This window comes from Tasmannia lanceolata, unplaced genomic scaffold, assembly GCF_043159265.1.
Source record: "Tasmannia lanceolata isolate RefF3 unplaced genomic scaffold, GAP_Taslan_0.1 ptg000002l, whole genome shotgun sequence".
In the NCBI taxonomy this organism is placed as follows: Eukaryota; Viridiplantae; Streptophyta; class Magnoliopsida; order Canellales; family Winteraceae; genus Tasmannia; species Tasmannia lanceolata.
The window spans coordinates 22,777,482-22,800,006 of record NW_027518679.1 but is presented as its reverse complement, the minus strand read 5'-3'; the positions used below and the strand labels follow the sequence as shown (position 1 = coordinate 22,800,006).

The following is a 22,525-nucleotide window of genomic DNA, read 5'->3' as shown; positions in this document are numbered from 1 at the left end:
TGTTTCATTTGTGTTATGCCATTTTAGAAAGTCATTTATAAACTTGATAACATCTATTTGTTTTTGGTTGAGTGCAATTATTCTTTTTTGACCTAATTATTATTTTTATTGTCAAATGTTCAGAACTTTTGAGCGAAACTAATTACTGATAAACTATTCTGTGGACATTAGGACCTTTGATTTGTTTCATCTTGCATGCTGATTATGGTGGCTTTATTACTTGATTATTTATTTATTGATCTAAGGTAATTTGTATCACGCCGACCGCTCACTCTCTCCCCATCTTAATTTTGCATTTATTATAATATCTTATCTCTTTTTATGTTTCCAGCAACATCTTTGCTCTCTGTTTTTTATTTCTATTTTATATGAGGTACACCATGTTTTTTCTTCAAAATGATTATCTACAAAACAATTGATTGATTCGAGGATTTTTTTTTCATTCTTGAACAATTTCAATGCTTTTTTTCCTCTTTCAATGTACTGTTTAATTTGAAAAACAATTTAAAAGCATATTTTTCCTTGCTTCGTGCATCGCACGGGAGTGCAGCTAGTGCTAATCCTAAGAGACGATTTTTCGGCCAACATTAAATGGACCCACCATATGTTTTAAAGGTGTCTTTGTATTAAAATTTGAAAGCACTTGGATCATCCCCTGAAAATAATTTAGGAGCGCATCCCATTTACATCAAGGACCACTAATTGGACAGTTAGGTTCATCCTATGGAGGTGATTTTGGGAGCACAACCCATTTATCTCAAGGCCCACTAATTGAACAGTTCGGATCATCCCACGAAAATGATTTAGGGGACACAACTAATTTACATTTTAGCCCATCAATTGGACCGTTTGGATCATCCTATGGGAATGATTTAAGGGGAGCAACCCATTTATGTTGTGGCCCAGTAATTGGACAGTTCGGATCGCCCTATAGAAATGGTTTGGCGGGCACGGTCAATTTATGTGGTGGCCCATCAATTGGACTGTTTGGATCATCCTACGGAAATTATCCCTAAAGTAAAAAATTGATCAATTGGGGGTTATTTTAGTAAAAACATGTGTAATCCCTAAAGTACCCCCAAATATAGTTGTTGGGAAGGGTATTTTTGGAACACAAGAAATTACACAATGTAATTTCCGAAATTACCCCCTCACTAGTCATTTTTTCTAACTTTAAGGGGTATTTTTGAGAAAATACAAAAAATTTCAAATAAACAAAGGCAAAATTGCCAGTGGGCAGTGTCGTGCCGCGGGCCGTGCCGGTTCGTGCCGGCAGGCCGGCACGGCCCACGCCTTCGTGCTGTGCCGGCACGACCCACGTCACTATAGCAATCGTGCCGTGCTGGCACGGCCCACGACGTGCTGTGTAGGGCGTGCCGCGGGCCGGCACGGCCTAATTGCCACCTTGACCCCTATGAATGCTATCTATCTCTCTCTCACCAAATCTTCTATTGCCTCCTTTTCTAAGTCATCCCACTTCCTTCTCCAAGAGATCTAATTCAACCGAATGGAATTTCTCCATCTCTCATCTCACCTACACTAACAACCTAGTCCCCATGAGACTCTTCGGATCACTCCAACAACCATGAGATCAACCAAATTTATTTCTTTGCTTATCTCTTCAACAACCTCTCATCCTTATCTCTCCACTCCGTCACTTCTATTAAAAGAGACCGAGCTACCCAAATGAAAAGAGGAGAAACCCCACACCCCATCCCCGTACCTCTTTTGCTGCTGCCATTTCACACCCCAAAACTCATCAAATCTTTCCTTGCTACTGTTCTTCCAACGCACAAAGATTCCACCAGCACCTTGGGTCATTTCTTCTCTTCCCTACCATCATTAACCATCAAAACACCTCCCTTCCCATCCCTTGCAGAGCAGCAGCACCACACCCCGTTTTCATTTTTTTAGATCCATCTTTGTCAATTTCTGGACAGCAAACAGCCTTTGCTTCCACCATCATTGTTTACAACCCTCGCTTCCACCCATAGCAGTCCATCACTACCCTTGTTCGCAGCCACCATTCCCTGCAACACCTCCCTTTTTTGCAGCCCTCGATCCTACCATCTCCATTCTCAACACCACCGTTAACTAACCACAACAGCCCCCACTCTCTTGTTCCCTCTGTGAATCCCAACAGATTTCTAACTTTCTCCCTCTTTCCCTATCTACTCTTACTGTCTCATCAAGACCAATCTTCTCTTCACTTTCTTTCCAACATTTGATCTCCAAGCTACTCGAATCCTACGAAAGGTTAGTACTTGCATTTTTGGTTCTTACATTAGCTTGACTTCATATTAGTTCCCCATTTGGTTTTGATCTTCTAATGCTAATAATGTTTTTTTTTTGTTAGAATCAAAACCAAATGATACTAAAAGGAAGATAGTAGCTTTGTAGATATGATGCTCCCTTCCAATTGATGAATGCGATCAATTTATTTCTATCATGTTCAATGCTACCAATTTATTTGAACAAGATAAAGATCATGAGGTTTTTTATGTTCAATGGTAAATACCATCAGATTCTGTGTGTTTTATTCAATATAATCAATTTCTGTGAACTAGATCGAGGCAATAAGATTCGGTGTGTTATGGTCATCAGGTTCTTACATTCAATGAAATTAGTTGCTGTATGTTATGATTAAGACCATCAGATTCTGTGTGTTATATAATCAAACTCCAGATCAAGGCATTTAGATGATCAGTGTCTGTGTATCATGATTTCCCTAAATTAGATCAATCCGGTTATGCGTGCCGTGAATCAATGTAACCAAATAGTTTCTTTTGTGAACACAAACAGTATCTTGAAGTTTTGGTTGAACTAAAACGGTTTCCTTTTGCTGCTCGAGTCAAATAATGTCATTAAAACTGTATCTTTGGCACCAACAGTAGCTTTGGATGAAGAATAGGAAAAAAGAAAAGGTTAGATGGAACAGTAGGGTAGCATGAAATCAAATACAAAGGAATAGAAAGAAAAAAAGAAAAAGATGTGCAAAGAGTACAATAGTAGGTTGTCTTTGAGAGAATGATAACTCTGTAGCCTACTCGGCCCCCATCAAAACTTCAAACACCCAAAAGGACCCACTCGGCCCTACCATTTCCTAAAGCCCAACTCACTCACCTATGCTAACCAATTACAAAACAAGCCGCGAACCCAACCTAGCCGCAAGCCCCTACCTAAACCTACATAATCCTACAACCCTTGGGCCCACACGGCCTTGGAAAATCTACGCCAAATCAAAGGCCCACACGGCCTAGAAGAACCCAGACAAAAGCCAAGGCCCACACGACCAAGGCAAGTCCAACACCCAACCCGAGTTCAACCCGAGTCCAAGCCCGTGTCAACCCGATCCAACTCAACATGAGTTGAATTCGAACTATAGAATTCCTTATCCTAGAACCCTAACCCTATGATACCTTATCGTAGGACACCTAATCTCAATTCCCAATCCCAAACTTAGAACCTTATCCAGGGATAGCTAATCCCGGGATTTGTCCGATCCCCAATCTTTAAACCGTACCTCAAATCTTAGCCTTAACTTAGGCTCATTAGGCTCCCTTACATTAGTTCTAGAATTATTCTAGTAGCAGCATACTAGGCATATAGGAATTAGTAGTCACTAGCACTTAGCACCAAAAATATCTAATCTCAATTCGGCATAGTCAAACCACACTCACGCACTTAGGTCTCAATCTAGGCACTTAGGCATTCTAGGTAGGCATTTTAGGACCGTTTGAACTACGTGATGGCTTGATCCCTAATGTTTAGGGTACATAGGCAACTTGGCAAACCCAAGTTCAATCACACCCTTCTCTCCCTTTCTCCATTCCCTTCACCATTTAGATCTCATTTCAAAACTCCTGGCCCGCATCAGTCTAAACTATGAATGGCCAAACCCATAGAAATCCTTAAGTTAGTTCAAATAAACATTCACATTCATCCCTTTAGTTAAGACTTAAATAATTAAAGCTTTTAAAAGCAAATACCGACATTTGTCGGGCAAGATTTGTGCTTAACACCTTCTAATCTTGTAACCAGGTAACTTACCCAACTTTGGTTCATAGACCAAACCTACAGAGTTAATCATAGGTCCTAAGCCCTAACCTAGGTGCCGACTTTGGTCAATTGCTTCTTTTGCGAAGTTCAGATTTTTATCTGAAATTTCCAAAAAAAGCAAAGCATATTCAAATTCAAGACAAGAGCAAACACTGCAAAAACACACAAACCCCCGTGGTTTACGGAAGGGACGACCTCCCGACAGAATCCACATTATGCTCTACTGATCTAGGAAGAGCAACAACTTTGAAGGAGTCCAACTTTACCCGTACTCGGTAACGTAATCTATTTATCTTAAATTTTAGTTGAAGTCCAAAAGACACCAGTATGAATTCACTCTATTTTTCTAATGTGCTCAGATGCTCCTGTTTTCAAATTGCAACTGTATTTTGAATCTTGTGGGAGATTGTGAGAAATTTTAAATAAAATAAAAAGTCAAAAGCTACTTTTTGTTTTAGCTTTAAAATATGGTGGGAAGATTCAAAATTTGAAGTTCCCTCTTGTTTTCAAAAAACAAGTGTCTTTTGTGCTTATGGGAACGTGAACCCAGGACCTTGGGTGTGTGTGTGTGGAGAGGTTCTCAACTTCTATGCAAAATTAATAGTCTCACATCCGTTAAGGAGAAGAAAACACTCATCCATATAAGATGGGGTGTTGGAGGAAAGGCTTGAGCCTTTCAAGGGGCATGGAATTTGTTGGATGCCTTAGTTTTGTATGAACACAAGTTCATATTCACACGCACACGTGCGAGCACGCGTGCGCCTCGCCTCGCTGGGGTGGGCCGTGACCTGTGGTTCAGGTTAGGGGTTGGGTTTGGGCTTGGGCTTGGGGCAAAATTAAAGTATCTTTTTAGTGCCCAACACATTTTTAATTTTCCCTCTAAAACTTAAACAGTTTTTATTATTTAGTCTCCCCACACATTTTTGCTATTGACACCCCATTAATGTATGACCGTTTCCATGTCCATTAGTCACAAATATGATAGTTGGGAGAGAAAACGTTTTAGCCTCTTAATGGGCGTTTATTTCCTATCTAACTTTCATATTATCTCTATGTAAGAGAGGGAGAGAGAGGCAACACTTGTGGGATGCGGATTTTGCACTGTTGTTTTATGCTTTGGGCAAAGGAAATGCTTGTGATTTGGCTACTGTTTTATGCAAACAAATTCATTTTTATCTCCTTCCTTCATCCTCCATTCCTTCTTTTTTAACACAGTTCTCAGGTGGTACTAGGTGGACCAGTCAGAGAGTGCACGTGGATTGGAGCCAGTTTGGCTTTTTTTATCTTGAAGCGTCGATTTGCGGATCCCGGTTGCACTGTAGGAGGTGGATATAATTATTCTGGAGAGTGACCATGTGGCACGACTCAATCTTGTCTTCTTCAATCATCAAAGCTTTGATTTCCATAAAGAGTTTTCCTTCAAAAAGATAAGTGCTATCTATTTTCAAACAGTAATTTCATTTGGGCTTTTCAAGTTTAATTCATTTATGGAATTTTAAACACTGCTGAAATTTTGATTCCGAGTTGCACCAATTTTGGGGCCGAGTAACGAGACTGAGATCGATTTCGTAATTTTTAGGTTTAATGAAGCCATAGATCATTCCCTCTTTATGTTGACAGTTTCAACACTTTAAGATTGTTGTAATCTGATCATCTAGTTATTCCAACAAATTATAATATAGATAAAAACCAAGTGAGAAATAAGCCAGTTAATTACTGTGTGTCTAGGAGATAGAGAGGCTTAAGACTAAAAGAGCGGATGGTGACAGTCCATATAACTGTCACTTCGAGCAAAGTAAGAAGGATGGCTCATTGGTTGATATTTTTCATGACTTGACTTGTAAAGACGTAAACGACTTGGATTTCCCAACACATGGTCATCAATTAAACTCATACTCAACCGGCCACATGACTCGGCCTTTTGTCCTCCCATCACTCCATGATCATGGGCATACGACTCTTGTCCAACCATTCCTCCATAAGCCGAGAATTTATACGGTGGCTGACCGTCCAAATCACAAGGGCAGGGTGGCAAAATCCTGTCCCTTGATTTTTATCCAAGTACAAACCATCTTTTTTGACTTCCCAGTTCGATAAAAAATCAAGGGGCAGGGTCCTACCACCCTGCCCTTGTGATTTAGACGGTCAGCCACCATATAAAAACTCCCATAAGACATTATCCTCATATATTAACCCTCTCTCATTTTATTCATAAATATAAATAGAGGAAATGATTTGTGAGCAACTGCTCAGATAAGCTTATATGAGCAGAGCTCAAAAACCATAGGGGGTCCACATTTTTTGGGGATCCAAAGCATTCGTTTGGAAAGCCCTTCCCTATGGTTTATGAGCTCTGCTCAGATAAGCTTATCCATTTCCTCATATAAATATCATATTATAAATACAATTAGTCACATGATTTGCATGAAATTACGTATTAGAATATAAGGATTTGTACAAACCTTGCCGTGAAGGGAAAACCCATAAAAAATAAATGGCGTTTACGCATCCTACCATTGAAATTTTCCTCGAACTTTATTTGTTTTGACCACATCAAAATTCCATTGATTCTATGGGCTAGGATTGTTTAATTATCGAGATTAGTGTGACATTAGTAATCTTTACAGCGATTCACTGCATTGGGACTATCATGCAATCACCTCTCACGGGCCACATGCTTTTTATTGTTCACTAAATATTTGATTAGATAAGTCAAAAAGACACAATCCTGTAGTTTTGTGGCAGATAATACATGTGCGTACCGTTTGATTATGTATGGTTCAAACTTGCACGACTTTGAAATTATTTGCATCTCAACTGTCCCCATTAATGAAAAGTCAAATCATAGAGGAAAATGCCAATGGTTTTATGTATTGATTAAGTAATTCTTTATAGGCTTAATACATCGAACTGACATACGAACTCCTTTCTTTTGATATTAGTACCCCTCTCTTAATTTACTTATTGGTTGTTACAAATTCCCAACAAGGTATCAAAAGCCAACCAGAGAAGTGGATAATTGAAAAAGGGCTTCCAGTATCAAAACAATGGATTGCGGGATCATATGCTTTAAGAGATTATGAGAAAGATATATGATATGTGGTGGTGTAAACCACCATTTTTCAAAAGGGAAAATTACCAATGGGGGACAAACATTAGGCAGAATTATCAACTGGACCCAGGCTTTTCAGAAATTACCAAAGGGGGACAAAATCTGTCTTTTCAGTAAAAGCTGGACGAAAAGACCCTTTGGCATATAAAACACTTTTTGACTTTGGAAGGGGGTTTTCAAGTCTCTCGATTGGGGTTATTAGGTATCAAAATGGGGTTACCAATTTCAGAACGGGGTTTTCAAGTCCCTGAAAATTGACCGAGAGTTCTGGAGTTTTGGAAGAGGATTTTCAAGTCTTTAGGAATGGGGTTATCTAGTATAAAAAATGGGGTTACCAATTTCTGAATGGGCTTATCAAGTCCTTGAAAATTGGCCGAGGGTATTGGAGTTTTGGAATGGGGTTTTCAAATCTCTAGGATTGCGGTTATCAAGTATCAAAATGAGGTTACCAATAACCCCAATCGTAGAGATTTGAAAACCCCATTCTGAAATTGGTAACCCCATTTTGATACCTAATAACCCCAATCGTAGAGACTTGAAAACCCCCTTCCAAAGTCAAAACGTGTTTTATATGCCAAAGGGTATTTTCGTCCAGCTTTTACTGAAAAGACAGATTTTGTCCCCCATTGGTAATTTCTGAAAAGCCTGGATCCAATTGATAATTCTGCCTAATGTTTGTCCCCCATTGGTAATTGGTCCTTTTCAAAAAAGTACGGTACGGCCCACACCAAAGGATGATCAAAACTATCCATTTGTTGGGTTACAATGTGAATAGGTTGTGGCCCAAAAATCATTTCCATAGGTCTGGAAATTATTTTTGGGCCACAACCTTTTACGTACTTACTGCAAAATACAGGTTTACATCCTTTTCATAGGAGTAATTTAATCGCTTTTACTAGGCCTAATTTGGGCAAGCCTTATAATAAGTAGTGAGAGAGAGAGAGAATCTGCCTCACAACAACTAGGTAATTTTGCGGAAAACCATTTGGAGGCTTACTTTTGCCAAGAAGAACAGCCACATGGGCGTACATTTTAGCAAATTGTCTTATATATTTAATGCATCTGAGGTGGCTGTTCTCTCATGCAAAATTCATCCTCCAAATGGCTTTTTGTAAAATTACCTAAAATATTCCATGTTATTCAACGCTGTCGGCCCTGACCAGTGACCACCGACTAAAAGAAGAAAAAAACCAAAGTACAAACGTAACCTTTTCAATTCAAAAGGCTCCTCTTCTCTCCCTTATATAACCTTCCAAATCTCAGCATCCATACAAACTAAGAACTTAATAACTCTCTCTCTCTCTCTCTCTCTCTCTCTCTCTCTCTCTCTCTCTCTCTCTCACAAAACCAACATGGGCAATGCACTCTCTCCTTTTTGCATCCCCATCCCCATTTCCAAGTCCACAGTGAAGTTAGTCTTCTGGGAAGGTCCCACAAGGACACTTTCCGGTAATCGCCTCGCCGGCGAAGTCATGTTCCAATTCCCGGACCGCCTCATCTGCCACGCGGACTCCTTCTACATTGGCCATCAAATACCGGCACTATCAATCCACGATAAGCTTTTGATGGGTGAAACCTACTTTGTTATTCCGGTTGACCGGTTCCCCGGCCAGGTCTTGTCCACTGCGTCGCTCACCGCCTTGGCTTCCACTCCTAAACGTGTGTCCATCAACTCTGGCAAGTGCCCATTTCAATATGTCAAAGGCTCTGATGGTCGGCTTTTGATGAAGGTTTCGCCGGAGTTTATAACAAGAATTATCTCACAAGATTGTGAGGAGGGAAGTAGATCTGTTACAAGTCCTATTTGCAGTACGCCGGAGTTGAAGAAGCATTATGATCAGCTGGTTGGGTCCAGAGAGCAGCCATGGTCGCCTAAGCTTCAGACCATTTCAGAGTGTAAAAGTAGGTTATCACCCAGCAGATTATTAGGCTTAGAAAGGAGGTAAACAAACAAACAAAAAACATTAGCTAGGGATAGGAGGGCAATTCTTTTATGTTTAAAAGAATTGAAAAGAAAGAAGAAAATTTTTTTGGGTTTCATAGTTAGTGAACCTAACCTTTTTGACGCTACTGTTCTCCTCAATTTGTAGAAAATATACATATATTTACTCCACCATCCTGAGGTTGGAAAATGTGCTTTTTCAATTGAATAGCATGTTAATTGGTCTGTGAAATAATGATAAATAGATTCAATCTTGCCACTTTTATCTTCTTTCTTTTCTTTTTTTCTAGTCAAGTCACAAATTACTTGACAATCAAGATTGGAACTAATGTGATTTTATTGGAATTTAAATACCGTAGGGAAATTGTGCCGTTTATGTGACTTTTACTTAATTAAAAGTGATATTATTAACATAATGAAAGATTTGCCTACGAATGAAAGTATTGTTTGGTGTTCAATTAGCCAATTTGTCTATTATGGAGGTGAGATATTCATTTGCTCAAGAAAGTGATTAGATGTGTTTTTATCATTACAAAGATATGCCTAGGAATTTAGATGCTCGATTTTTTCTCCGATTTTTGAGTTGGCAATCACCATAAATAGTAAATTGAAGATGCATGACTAGATACACATAGGTACCTGAGTATATCACATCTGTCTCCGGATTAGATGATTTTTGGTCGATTTGGACTTTGGTATGGTTGATGGACTAATAGAAATGTATTATGACAATCGGGCGGCAATAAGCCTGATATAAAGTGGAGCGAATAGCTCTAAGAAAAAACATTTACACATGGAAGATCACTATATTAGAGTTATAGTAGAAAAATGAGAATTGAAGATAAGTTATATGCATACATGTGATATGATTGCCAATCCTTTGACGAAAGGAGTTTGTGCGAAAATTTTATTGAGCAAATTAACTTGATGGGACTTCAAAATATCCGAGCCAAGAAAAGTGTTTGGGAGAAATATCCCAAACAGAATTAAAGAAAACACAAAAGAAATGCATTCGGCCAATGTGGCCCAGTGGGAGATGTTGGGTGGTGGCCACATGACCTCACTGGGTTGGATGGGAACCAACTGCCGAGATATATTCAGTAGTGATGCAATCCAAAAATTAGCAGTAAATTTTGAGGATGGCTATTTTAGGAAGATTCATAAGTGGAAGTTTCATAAGTGGAAGTTTCACAAGTGGAAGATACGGAAAGTTTACGTGAATAAGGAGGTGTTTTGGCGGAATGGAAACTTGCCAAGTTTACTTGATTTTGAGATATGGGAAACTTACATTCTTGGAAAACTTGCAAGATTACAAGCTTTGAGATTTAGCAAGTTCCAAGATTTAGAACATATGATTTCCTATTCCCTTGAGTATTTTGTTTCCTAAAAGGTTATCATTTCATAATTTAGCTATTTACTAGATTTGATAGGCTCTAGTTGCTTTTCTTATTTGTAGCTAGTTTTTAGCTAAGGAAACTTTAATATTTTAGATAGATATGCCAATATCATTTTTAGCTTTTTTTTATCTTTTGGAAATCTTTTAGAGATGTAATAAAAGATATGGAAGATTGGGGTTGGGGGAGCTTTTGAGATTGAATAAAATTTTATCTTCACGGCATACGTGAGATTTCGTACGAGTTCTTCTTGTTACTTGTTCTTTCTTGGTTTTTGTTTGATCTTGGTATTTGGGCTGCACCAAGTAGGAAGGGGGCGTAGCAATAGGCTACAAAATTATCATGATATCTCAACGTGGCTATGTACATCTATATGGTAAGGGATTGAGAATCTTAGATCTGGACATCGAAGGCTCTCAATGAGTTTATGGGCATAGCCCCATCCATCCTCTTCTTATTTCTAATCCAAGAACTCAACCCCCCCCCTCCCCCCCCTCCTCCTCTCTCCTCTGGTTTCAGAAGAAAATATAAACCGCATATAAACGATTGATATCTGCACTTCCTTTTTACACATGAAAAAGACAAATTGAACTAACCCTATTCAACTTTTACAGTGGCCTTCAATTTATGATAATTTCCCTCTAAATGAACCATAATCATATCATTTCCCTCTAACTCGTAGAAGTTTTCCTTCAGAAATGTTATTCTTGCAATCCAAACAGGGCTTTAAAATACATATGAATTGGAAAATGACTTCCTATTTTTTGCAAAGGATTCCGAAATTTGGACACCCCTACCTGTTTTCATTTATTAAAGGTCTAATATTAAAATCTTATCTTTTGTAAGGAAACAAAAAACACACTTTCTTCTTTAGTTTTTTGTTAAGAAAAAAATTGTTTAATGTTTCAATGTATGAGGACAACCCATTTTTTAATCTAATATACAATTTCTTCAATGAGATATCTTCACTCCCTTGTTTTGATATTGGAAGACCTCTCTTTTCTTGAATGGTAGATCATTTCATTAATAGAGAGAAAGGGGGAGCACTAGAAGATATCTTATCTTGGAAGCTGGCGAAGCGCAAATACCAAGATCAAACAAAACCAAGAAAGAACAAGTAACAAGAAGAACTCATACAAAATCTCAGTATGCCATGAAGTTAAAATTTTATTCAATCTCAAAAACTCCCCCAACTCCAATATAGTACATCTCTTTTATTACTTCTCTAAAAGATTTTCAAAAGATTTTCACAATCTAAAAAGCAGCTAAAAATGATATTGGCATATCTATCTAAAATATTAAAGTTTCCTTAGCTAAAAACTAGCTACAAATAAGAAAAGCAACTAGAACCTATCAAATCTAGTAAATGGCTAATTTAGAAAATGATAACGAAACACAAGGGAATAGGAAATCATATTTTCCAAATCTTAAAACTTGCTAAATCTCAAAGCTTGTAATCTTGCAAGCTTTCCAAGAATGTAAGTTTTCCATATCTCAAAATTATGTAAGCTTAGCAAGTTTCCATTCCGCCAAAACACCTTATTTATGAAAACTTTTCGTATTTTCCACTTATGAATCTTCCTAAAATAGCCATCCTCAAAACTTATTGCTAATTTTTGGATTGCATAGAAGCCTTCTCTTTATTATCCACTATCTGGTTGGATGTTGATAGTGTTGGGAATTATAACAACGAACGAGAGAAAATCGGGTCTATGAAGAAAATATAACAAGTTCCTTCTCTTGTTAGCTTTAAAGATTAGGATGGCAGTACTAGATCAATTTCTCCTTGTTTCAAGAAAGCCCGAAGTGGATATGGCTGCTGTCGCAGTGGTAGGTTTCCTTCTATTCTTCAAACCAGGGGAGTGCGCGCTGTTGGAAGGAGTAGCCCATTTGGATGATAAAATCAGTGATTCTATGGTTAGAGCTTTGGGCAAAAAAAATCAGTAATTATTTTCCAATGGATGAACATTATTTTCCAATGGATGAACATTTAGGGAATGTTTTGGATGTGAGGAATTTGTTTTCATGATAAATCGGGCATCTTCAAGTGTGAAGTCCCTAAAAATCAGGAAACTAAATCCCGGAAACGGCCGTCTCTGTGATATGCTAAAAATCCGTAAAATGTTGATCCGGTTTTGTGCAGAGTTTTTTGTTTCTGATTTTTATCAACTTCTCATCATGGATACAACCGTTTCTAGGATCTTGTTTCCTGACTTTCAAGGTCTTCACTCTTGAAGATGCCTGATTTATCATGAAAACAAATTCCTGGCAGCCAAACGTGCCCTTAGAATCTGTGCTGCACCAGCTGTCAAAAAGTCATCATAGTATGTCCAGAGTTGGCCAAAACAAAACTGTCAAAAAATCAGTGTCAAAATCTCGTAGAAGAAGTTCTTGGGCTTATATTTCATCATGATGATCAGCCCTATATGGTCTGTGAGAAGGCGGTCGAGCTTTTTTTTTACACTGTGGACTCGATCCCTGAAGCATTATGGTTCTGTTTAAGTTTTTTTTTTTCTCGTGTTATTCTCTAGGCAAGGTGTTTATTCCTTCTCATGGTTGGGTAGCTCTATCAATAATAGTTCCTCCCACTTGATGCATTGTTAAAAGAACAAAAACAAATGAGAAGCAAGAAATAATGAAAGGAGTGCCAATATCAAAAGACGGGAGTTCAAATATCAGTTCAATTTATTAAGATCAAGAATTACTTGATTAATATATGCACAACTAGATTGACAGTTGCCAAAGTAAGCTTTGACTTTTCATTTATTGAGACAGTTGAGATAAGGATGATATAGACTGAAGGCCATGCGAGTTCCAACAGTACCCTATCAAACGCTACCCACACGTATGATATGCATCAAAATTACAGAAATGACATTTTGCCTTAATTATAATCACATGGAAATTGCTAGGCAATCTCCCGGAAAGCCATTTCGCCGCTGGCTTGCCTAGCAAATCCCTAATCACATAATAAGTATCGCACAGTGATGGGGTGTAAAAACAGCAGCCTGTGTTAGCTGTCGACACGTGTCTTGAGAGGGGCCCACTGCAGACCCTGCGTCAGCAAGGGTAGTTCGGTAATTACCACAGAGTAGGTGAGCCCGAACCTATGGCTGGTGGACACCTGCCTTGGAGCATTAACTCCCCACCTACCCCAAATTTCCTCTATAAAAGGGCTTCCAAAGCTCATAAATCAGGGTATTGAATTCTCACCCACCACTCTTAAAACTCCCTCTTCACTCCGGCTCATACTGACTTGAGTGGCGAAGGGCCTGTCCGGAGAACACTCCGGGTCGGTCATTCTGACCTCGTTTGCTTCTGTGCAGAACACAGTTCGTCCGGACTTTATTTCCTTCACTTCAGCACCTCGGGCCCTCCAGTCCGGCTCTTACGTCACTGTCATATCTGTTAACCGATTTCGGGCCTAACACACAGTAATCTCAGAGGAATGATAGAATGAAGGGTGCCCTTGCAAAAATCAATTTCAAGGGCGACCCATCACATGGAAATTGCTAGGCAATTTCCCGGAAAGCCATTTCGCCACTGGCTTGCCTAGCAAATCCCTAATCACATATAAGAAGTATCGCACAGTAATCTCAGAGGAATGATAGAATGAAAGGTGCCCTTGCAAAAATCAGTTTCAAGGGCGACCCTATCGGTTAATTTCTGCAAAGTCAGCACGGCTAATTTCTACTTTTTTAGGCGCCATCCGCTTTTTCGACACGCACACTGTAGAAATTAGCCAATAGGGGGCACCCTTGAAGCTGATATTTGAAATCTCGATAGGTAAGCAATCGTACCAGTAAACTCAATAGAATATGGATGTGGTCAAAACAAAAATGAGTAAGGATTCACGTTAAGGATCCCGTGTTTCTTTCTTCTTTTTATGCCCTCACGGCAAGGTTGCTGCAAAACCTTGTATTTTCTAATCAGTAATTCATGCAAAAAAACCACGTGTGGCAGCAGTGAATTTTAATAGGATATTTAGATTTACCAAGTCATGTGCCCGTGTAAGGAGGAGTTTGACCTTGCAATAGCAAGTCTGAGTCCTTTGCGTGTTTACAAGTAACACAAGCATGGTTTAAAATTTCGATTTCGGTAACCGTTTTGGATCCCACCGGTCCGAAATTTGATAATTTGGTTTGAAATTCCGGACCGAAATTTTGTAACACTTTTTTTTTAATAAATAATAGCATTTAATTGAAATTTCGGACTGAAATTACTGAAATTTCGGACTGAAATCCAAAATTTCAGTCCGAAATTCGGTAAATGGCGAAAAAGGAAATTTCGGTAAATTCCGGTTTCGGTCGGATTTCGGTCCTAAACTTCTCGTCTTCCTAGGCAAATATAACAATCAAATCTCTCCTGTTGGGAGTAAATTTCGTCCACCTATATGAGCCCGACATGTGGCATCGGGCCTATCTTAGGGTCCGAACTCACCAAGGGAAAACTGACGAAAAAGAAGTCATTTCACACTTCTCTTCAACTGGCAATCTGACTCAAACAGGAAAGATATCAGGCGCTGAAAAAAGGAATCCGAGCTCCACATAGAGACTTTCCTAGAAGCTTGGATATATTTTGAAACCTGGTTCCATAAAAAACTTGAGGATCTCTGAACTCTGAACATAAGAATCGGAGCTGACTCCTTAGGGAAGTTGGCCAATTGGAAAGTTTCCAAGAAAAGGCAACATTCTTAAGCCGCCTATAATCCGAGTCTATAAAAAAACCCCATGCCCAAGATACACTTCAAAGTTCTCACACTCATACTGTTACCAGCTCCTTTGTTGCTCGGTTTCTCCTGTTGTGCGAATTTCCGGCTTGATCATCGGAGGGTCTTCTCGAAGTCCAAAGACTGGGACATCTAGTATTGTGTATTTTGAGCACGATCCGAAGCACACACCCATCAGATCAGATTTTGGCACCAACAGATTGGCATCATTCATGGGAACTTTTCCTTTTCTCTCTTAAAGGAGTTTTTATATGTTGACCGACCTTGAAGTACCGTCAAAGCAGTACCACCCTTGATATTTGATCCAACAGCAGACCAGTTTTTAAGGCACTGTTGTTGGATCAAATATCAAGGGTGATACCTATGATGTACCACCTTGACGGGACTTCACGGTCGGGCATCTTATAATTTCTCCTCTTAAAGAACCCGTACACTAAGTAACAGGATGACTAGGAGCAATCAGTCTCTTCCAGAGTCATCCATGAGAGCACAACCGAGAGGCAATCCCCAGGAACCTCTTCCGCCCACCGGTGTTCCACCTCTGGCCTCTCAATCATTTAATGCACTGACGGTCGATCAGTTCAATGACTAGGGCGACAAGTCACTAACTTAGCCAGCATGTTCAGAACCTTCATCATTGGCGATACCAGAGCCGTCGAACCAACGAAGCGGCCCACGGGGCAAGTAAACGATGGGCCATCCATGCCATCTATCCGAAGTATGGCGACCAGGATCCTCCAGGGAGAAACCTGAGAAACCTGCGTCAACCAAGGAGTCACGTTGCCTCTGCCTCCGCGTCAAGCTCTGGTCTGCCTATTAGCCCAAACCACCCCGCGGATGCTGACCCTGCCATTGCCGATCTTCAGTGCTAAATCCAGGAGATGCGGTAGAGATCGGCGAAAAGAAAGAATAAAGCCCGCTGGAAGAGTGGGAGGTTGGGAGTGACCCGCCGTTCACCTTGGAGATACTGGCCGAGTCAATACCACCGTCCTTCAAGATGCCACGGCTAGACTCGTACTGTGACACCACCGCTCAGCTAGAACATCTCTAATCTTTCTAGAGATCCATGATCTTCCTTGACGTGTTGGACGCCGTAGTGTGCAAAGCCTCTCTTCGATGCTGAAAAAGATCGCTAGTAGTTGGCAGTCACGACTTTAGCTAGGCTCTATCAGTTCTTTCAAACAGCTCGGCCGGGAGTTTGTCGCACATTTCATCGATAACCGCCCCACTACAAGAACTCTGATGTCTAGATGGCCATCAAACAAAGGAAAATGAAACGCTAAGAGAGTACGTAGCCCACTTCAATGATGAGGTTTCGAAAATTCTAGAGGTCGACCATTCGGTCGCTTTAACTGCAATGAGAATGGGAGTCCGAAACTGAGACCTTAAACTCTCTTTAGCGAAGAAGCCTGTCAGGACCCAAAGAGATTTGATGGTCTGGGAAATTAAATACATGCATGCCGAGGAAACATTGGCCCCTAAAAGAGTGATTGAGCTCGCTCAATCTGGAGTATAGCGGAAAGCCCAACAAGACTCCAAATCAGGGGATGGGTCGAGCAAACAGACACGCCAAGATAACAGCCTTGAAGGTTCAAGAAGTACACTCAGCTCAACACCTCTATGACCAACATCTTGATGGAGATAGATCACCAAGGAATGGTTAGGTGGCTGAAGAAAATGAAACAGGTGGTAAAAGGCAGAACGTGAGCAAGTATTGTAGGTTCCACTGAGGCCACGATGAAGACATTGACGAGTGCTGGCACCTCAAAGAGGAAATTGAAAGCTTGATTCGACCAGGGTATCTCAACCGATACCTCCAAATTAGAGCAACACAAGGACTGATGAACAATGCCCTAGGGATGATCGCTGAACTCCATTCGTAGAGATGATGATTTGTCCCAAGGACTAATGAACCCTTGAGGCTCAGGGAGAAAGGCAACCCCCTGCCCCGGTTGCGGTCATCAACACCATTGCAAGTGGCTCGGATGTTGGTGGTCCGACGACTGCCGGGAGAAAATCCTACGTCAATCAAGTGAACTCCATGAACAGTCCGAGCAAGAGAACAAAGACCAACCAAGTAATCTCCTTCTCTGACGAAGACTCCAATGGAGTTCATCTCCCTCATGATGATGCAGTAGTTGTAAAGGTGACCATAGCCAATTTCAACATGAAAAGGATCCTCATCGACAATGGGAGCTCAACCGAAGTTCTATACTATCACGCGTTCAGGAAGATGACGCTCGGACCCGAATGTCTAAGGCCTTGGACTTTACACTTTTAGGGCTTTTGGACGACGCCATAAAAGTCGAATGATCTGTAGAGTGCCCCCCCCCCCCCCCCCCCCCCCCCCCCCCTCGTTTCCAAATTCCAATAGGATTACACAAAATAGAAACCTTCTCCAATTAAAACTCTCTTCCCTTTTAAATTTTCCACTAATAGGAAATTAGATAATTAAAGCCAATAGGAATTAAGATAATTCCAGCCAATAGGATTTCACTTAACTTCTATCCAATAGGAATCAAAGATTAATTAAGAACATGGCAATTAAAACAAGTGCCCACCATAAGAATGGTGTATTTTCTCGTTAAAACATGTGTATGAACCCTATGTATGGTGCACCTCCTCCATGTATCACATACAGTGGATCCAATCCATTCCACATATACGATCAAATCCGAAACCCGGATTGTCCAACAATCCATAAGGGTATAGCGAGTTGTGAGTGGGATCGTCATAGGGATTCAATGGCTGTTCCTGCAAGGCCCACCATGGGCCCCACTACAATTCACGCAATGTAGTTCAACTACGATTGCATTAGACAAGTGGCCCCCACTAGGACATTACATTGAAGACCATAAGATGAAATACCCCAACATATCCAATGTGCATGCCTTTCCTCCATTCCTACATTTACCGAGTTGGGTCCTACAAGGGGTGGACATAAATTACCCCTTGGACACACTCAATGGAATACATTTCGATTCATTAACTTGATCCCGCAAATGCATTTACAAATTCCTTTGGAAACAACCTCTGTGTTTTGAAAACCTATGTACCAAACCGCTGGCCAGACATTATTTATATATCCTAGTTGAGATCGAAACTGTAAACGAATTTCCTCTCTAGGCGAGGCGGAGGATTCCTTGTTGGGCATCACTGTTGATCCCATGGATTTATCAGATGCCCCGATACTACCCTCTAGTAATCCTATTTGGACTACGGTTAGTTAGACCAAAGCCATAAGGTGCGCCCACAGACCAAAACGACCACTCGGGTCTAAGGACATATGCAAGGGTCTTGTCAAATAGAACAATCTTATCTGAATCCTTATCCACAGGTTATTCTATAAAGTGATCCATTCAGTGCTTGATCCAATCATCGCACCCATTCCACCAGCTTAGGGTCAATTACCAAGTGACCGAGATAGGCCACCCCAATGCATGGATGGAGGCAGGATTGATGTTGGTTGTGTAAAGGTACGAGATGTCCAATCCCAATCCCAACCCCAACCCCAACCACCAAGGTATTCCTTTAAGGGGATTCATCATTCCAGGGGACGTAGGCTTAGAACTACAAAGAACTGGATGGTCATATCTCGCTGCCACATAATCTCTATGTGCATGACCCATCCTACGATGCTATCTAAGGACGGACGTGTGTTAAGAAGCACATCACACACTATTGTATTTGGGGTGCAACTCGGGTCAGGTTGGGTGGGGTCAGGTTGAGGCCAACCTGAACCCGACCCGACCTGATTTCCATCCCGACAAGGTTCAACCCGACCCAACTTGATTTTTTAAGCTTACAAAAAAAATTGGTAAGAAATGTCGGGTTTCACTCCAGTCATGATGCCCAAGCCCTCAACCTGAACTCGACTCAAACTCAACCCAGGTTGGGAAAATTCAACCCGACCCCAAACCCAATCCGAATTCAAACCAACATGACCCAACTTTTTTCGGGTTGAACCCGAACCGAGTTGCACCCATATAATGTATGTACCCAATAGATGCCATGGATCAATAAAACATAGTTTCAACACGACTGGCTTTTAGGGCATTCACTTTAACACTTACAAATACAAAGCATAAGGCAACCATGAGAGCGACAAATAATCACTACCCAATCAATCCCATCCCTTATGTAAGCGCACTTTTCAAGAAGGTGGTGGAACAGCTATATGAGAAAAGAGTATGAGCAGGACTTGACATCTAGAGCAGTCCCTCACTTTCTTCATGCACATATGATGACAGATGGGTGGGGATCCCTGAGTTTCATTGGGAAATGGAAGCCAAAGAGATCGATGGTTCGATGAGCACCATTGAGTGGAAGTTCAACATTAAGAAAGACATTCCAGACAGACAAGTACCCTTAGTTGCATCGAGATTTTGAGGAGAGGCTCAAAATTGGTGGCATACTTTGACGGACCTCCAATTCATACATGAGAGGAAATGGAAAGGGAACTTGGGCAGGAATTGATTCCACTTGACTACCACCGTCAGACACAACATAGGTTCAGGAGTTATGTGCCTATTCTAACACCACCGCCACTTAGATCTGTCATTACGTCTAATATTGTCAGTGTAGCTTGTCCACCTCCACCTCTGGCTACTACTATTGTTTATGAAGACGATGGATAGACAGAGTGTCGGGATACAGTGGGGGAGATTGTTATGTTAGAGACAGACATAGACAATGACGAGCTTGGCACTAGTGATCCCATTGATGCTAGAGGTGAGCTAGGTGTCATTGCAGAAGATGTACCTTTAGATGCAGATGAGGGGCATGACGACACATATATTGCAAATGGTTCCCTAACTACAAAGGAGATATTGGCAGACATTGTTCACATGGATATAGTGCTTCCTATGGATGCTATTTCTGATGCCGACGAGATTTCTTATGTGCGTACAACAAGTTGGCATGGTGGACCACTACTTTTCTGCCATACTCATTAGATGAAGGGATTGATCAGGATTGCTATTTCTCCATCCCACCATACTTCCTGTGATGGACTATTTCTGACGATCTTTCTCATGGGAGTCTTTGATCGCCTTCTACTCCCACTGAGGGGGTGGGTCATTTATGTATTTGGCCCAGGCAGACTACCACATTGGTGAGGCTGTTGGGGAACTCGAGGGTGAGTTTTTTCAAGAAGGGAAATTTGATGCAGGAGCATTCCCTTTGTCATTCTCTACATCTATCCTTATAGCTCACTGGTCTAGGCTTTTTCATTTTTTAGCTTAGTAGTTGTAGTTCATGTATTTTCATGTCATTTTACATTAGAAGGGGTAGTTTCAGCATTATATTTTCATCAGGGGCATTTTAGACCTTTGATGTTGCATAAGGGGTTGCCTATATAAAGCCTTTTCCCTCTCATTTGTTGTTAGTTTTTGAAGATTTGAATTTCTGATTGTAAAGATTCCTCTTTGTGAGAAATTAGAGGGAGAGATTTTCATTACTCCTCTATCTTTTTCCCTTCTATTGAAATTGAAAAATTGAGATTATGCTCTTCTAATCTTTGAGTCTCTTTCATCTTTTATCATGTTTAATGCAAGATTAATACCAAATTTGTGTGTTGCATCCTTTTGCAAGAATTGAGATTTTTCGTAGAAGATCCATTCATACTTCGATGAATCCGAAGATGCTTCTACTACTACTTGCATCAACTCCGTAACTGGAATCTCAAGCGTAGTATTAAACAGAGTCACATCAGGACCTAGGAACCGTTATTTGTTAAGGGGAAACTCTTAAAAAAAGAAAAGAAAAGAGGCATGCCGCCCATTCCCATAGGGCCATGACACACCTCTAGAGGTATGTCCCTTATCTTTAAGGCCACATACCTCCTCGATCCAAGATATCACATATAAAAAAGTGGGGAACGTCTGATTCTTCTCCTTAAGTCAGCCAATAAGTAAGAACGGGCACAAATTTGGATAATAAATGCAAATACCTAATTACAACAAAGATAAATGCTGAACAGACGCGATGCCGAGAAAAGTGAAATAATAGAGCAAGGAGCCGCGAGTGGGACGCTGTCTGGAGATCGGCGGTTGCATCAATCATGCGATCGGGGTGTGATACCCTCCTTTCCTGCTTTTAGGTAGATTGTCCTTCTTTTATTTAGTAAAGATAGTTTTAAAAAGAAGAAAAACATATCTCTCCCTCTCTCTCTCTCTCTCTCTCTCCCTCCCTCCCTCTCCCCTGTTTTCCTTTTAATTTTGCTTAAGCACGTCAAATCGGCAATGGTAAACTAAACTCCCATATGGAAATATGTGACCACAATTCTCAGATTTCTATCACAACAGGCTGGTTTCACCATTTTCTTGGATTTTAACAAAATTTAATTGCTTTCTGGTCAATTAAACTATCATTTTCAAGAAAACAACAAGGCTAGGATTTAGAGACCAGAACTTTCGGGCGAGAATATTCCTTTCTCATAACTTGGCATCAAACATGATCAATGGTGACGTAACCGGTAATCTAGAGCTACATACGGGTCCTAGGCCCAAAACCCTAGGTGGAGACACTAGTTGAACCCCATGGGATCTCCTCGGAAATTTCATGGTGTGGATCCATTAGGAACAAAAGTCTGTGGAGACACTAGTTGAACCCCATGGGATCTCCTCGGAAATTTCATGGTGTGGATCCATTAGGAACAGAAATCCATGAGTAACCAATGGGTGGGTTGGCTTATAATTAAAAAGAGAGAAAGAGTAGAAGCCCCTAGTTTTTCCAATAAAATTAGCAAATCATGCACATCCCAAGATAGGGACCCATTGCCAACAACATCCCGGGGAAAACACTTGGTGGAGAATTTTGATGGTGGAGATGATGTAAGATGGAAATGAGATGCTTTAAGGCGCATAGTCGCTTTCCTTAAGATGATATTCACCCCCACCAATTGTGTGCAAGGGAAAACATGAATTCGCCTCCAAGATACAATGAAGACCAATGAATCTTCACCAAATATTTGATGACATTGAAAACTACTAAAAAAATAAAAAGTAAAAGATGATATTGTATGAATATAATGATAGATTATCGAAACTTGAGAAAAAAAAGGATTGAGAAATTATAAGCAAATAAAGAACAGTGATGTAAATAAAAAAGTAAAGTAAGTTGGTACTTCCCCAACGTGTGATTCGACACAAGAGAAAGCGAAATGGGTGGGCCCAGGGGGCCTGTGTGAAGATCGTAGAGATGCCGACGGTGCGACGTCGTTGCCACAGTATAAAAGTAACGAGGAAGAGGAGGAATAGTAGAGAAACTAATTTGTACCAAGAAAGAAG

The 22,525-nt window shown here is 40.5% G+C and overlaps 1 protein-coding gene and 1 long non-coding RNA gene across 2 annotated transcripts; both read left to right on the top strand.

Moving 5' to 3' along the window:
• Window positions 1–1,452: 1,452 nt before the first annotated feature.
• LOC143889434 (uncharacterized) lies at window positions 1,453–5,543 on the top strand. Its single transcript, XR_013254842.1, has 2 exons — window positions 1,453–2,256; window positions 5,282–5,543. It is a non-coding gene; the product is annotated as an uncharacterized LOC143889434 (long non-coding RNA).
• Window positions 5,544–8,523: 2,980 nt separating this feature from the next.
• LOC143889652 (uncharacterized) lies at window positions 8,524–9,117 on the top strand. Its single transcript, XM_077393933.1, has one exon. It carries the CDS (start codon window positions 8,524–8,526, stop codon window positions 9,115–9,117), a length of 594 nt encoding a protein of 197 aa, XP_077250048.1.
• Window positions 9,118–22,525: the final 13,408 nt, after the last annotated feature.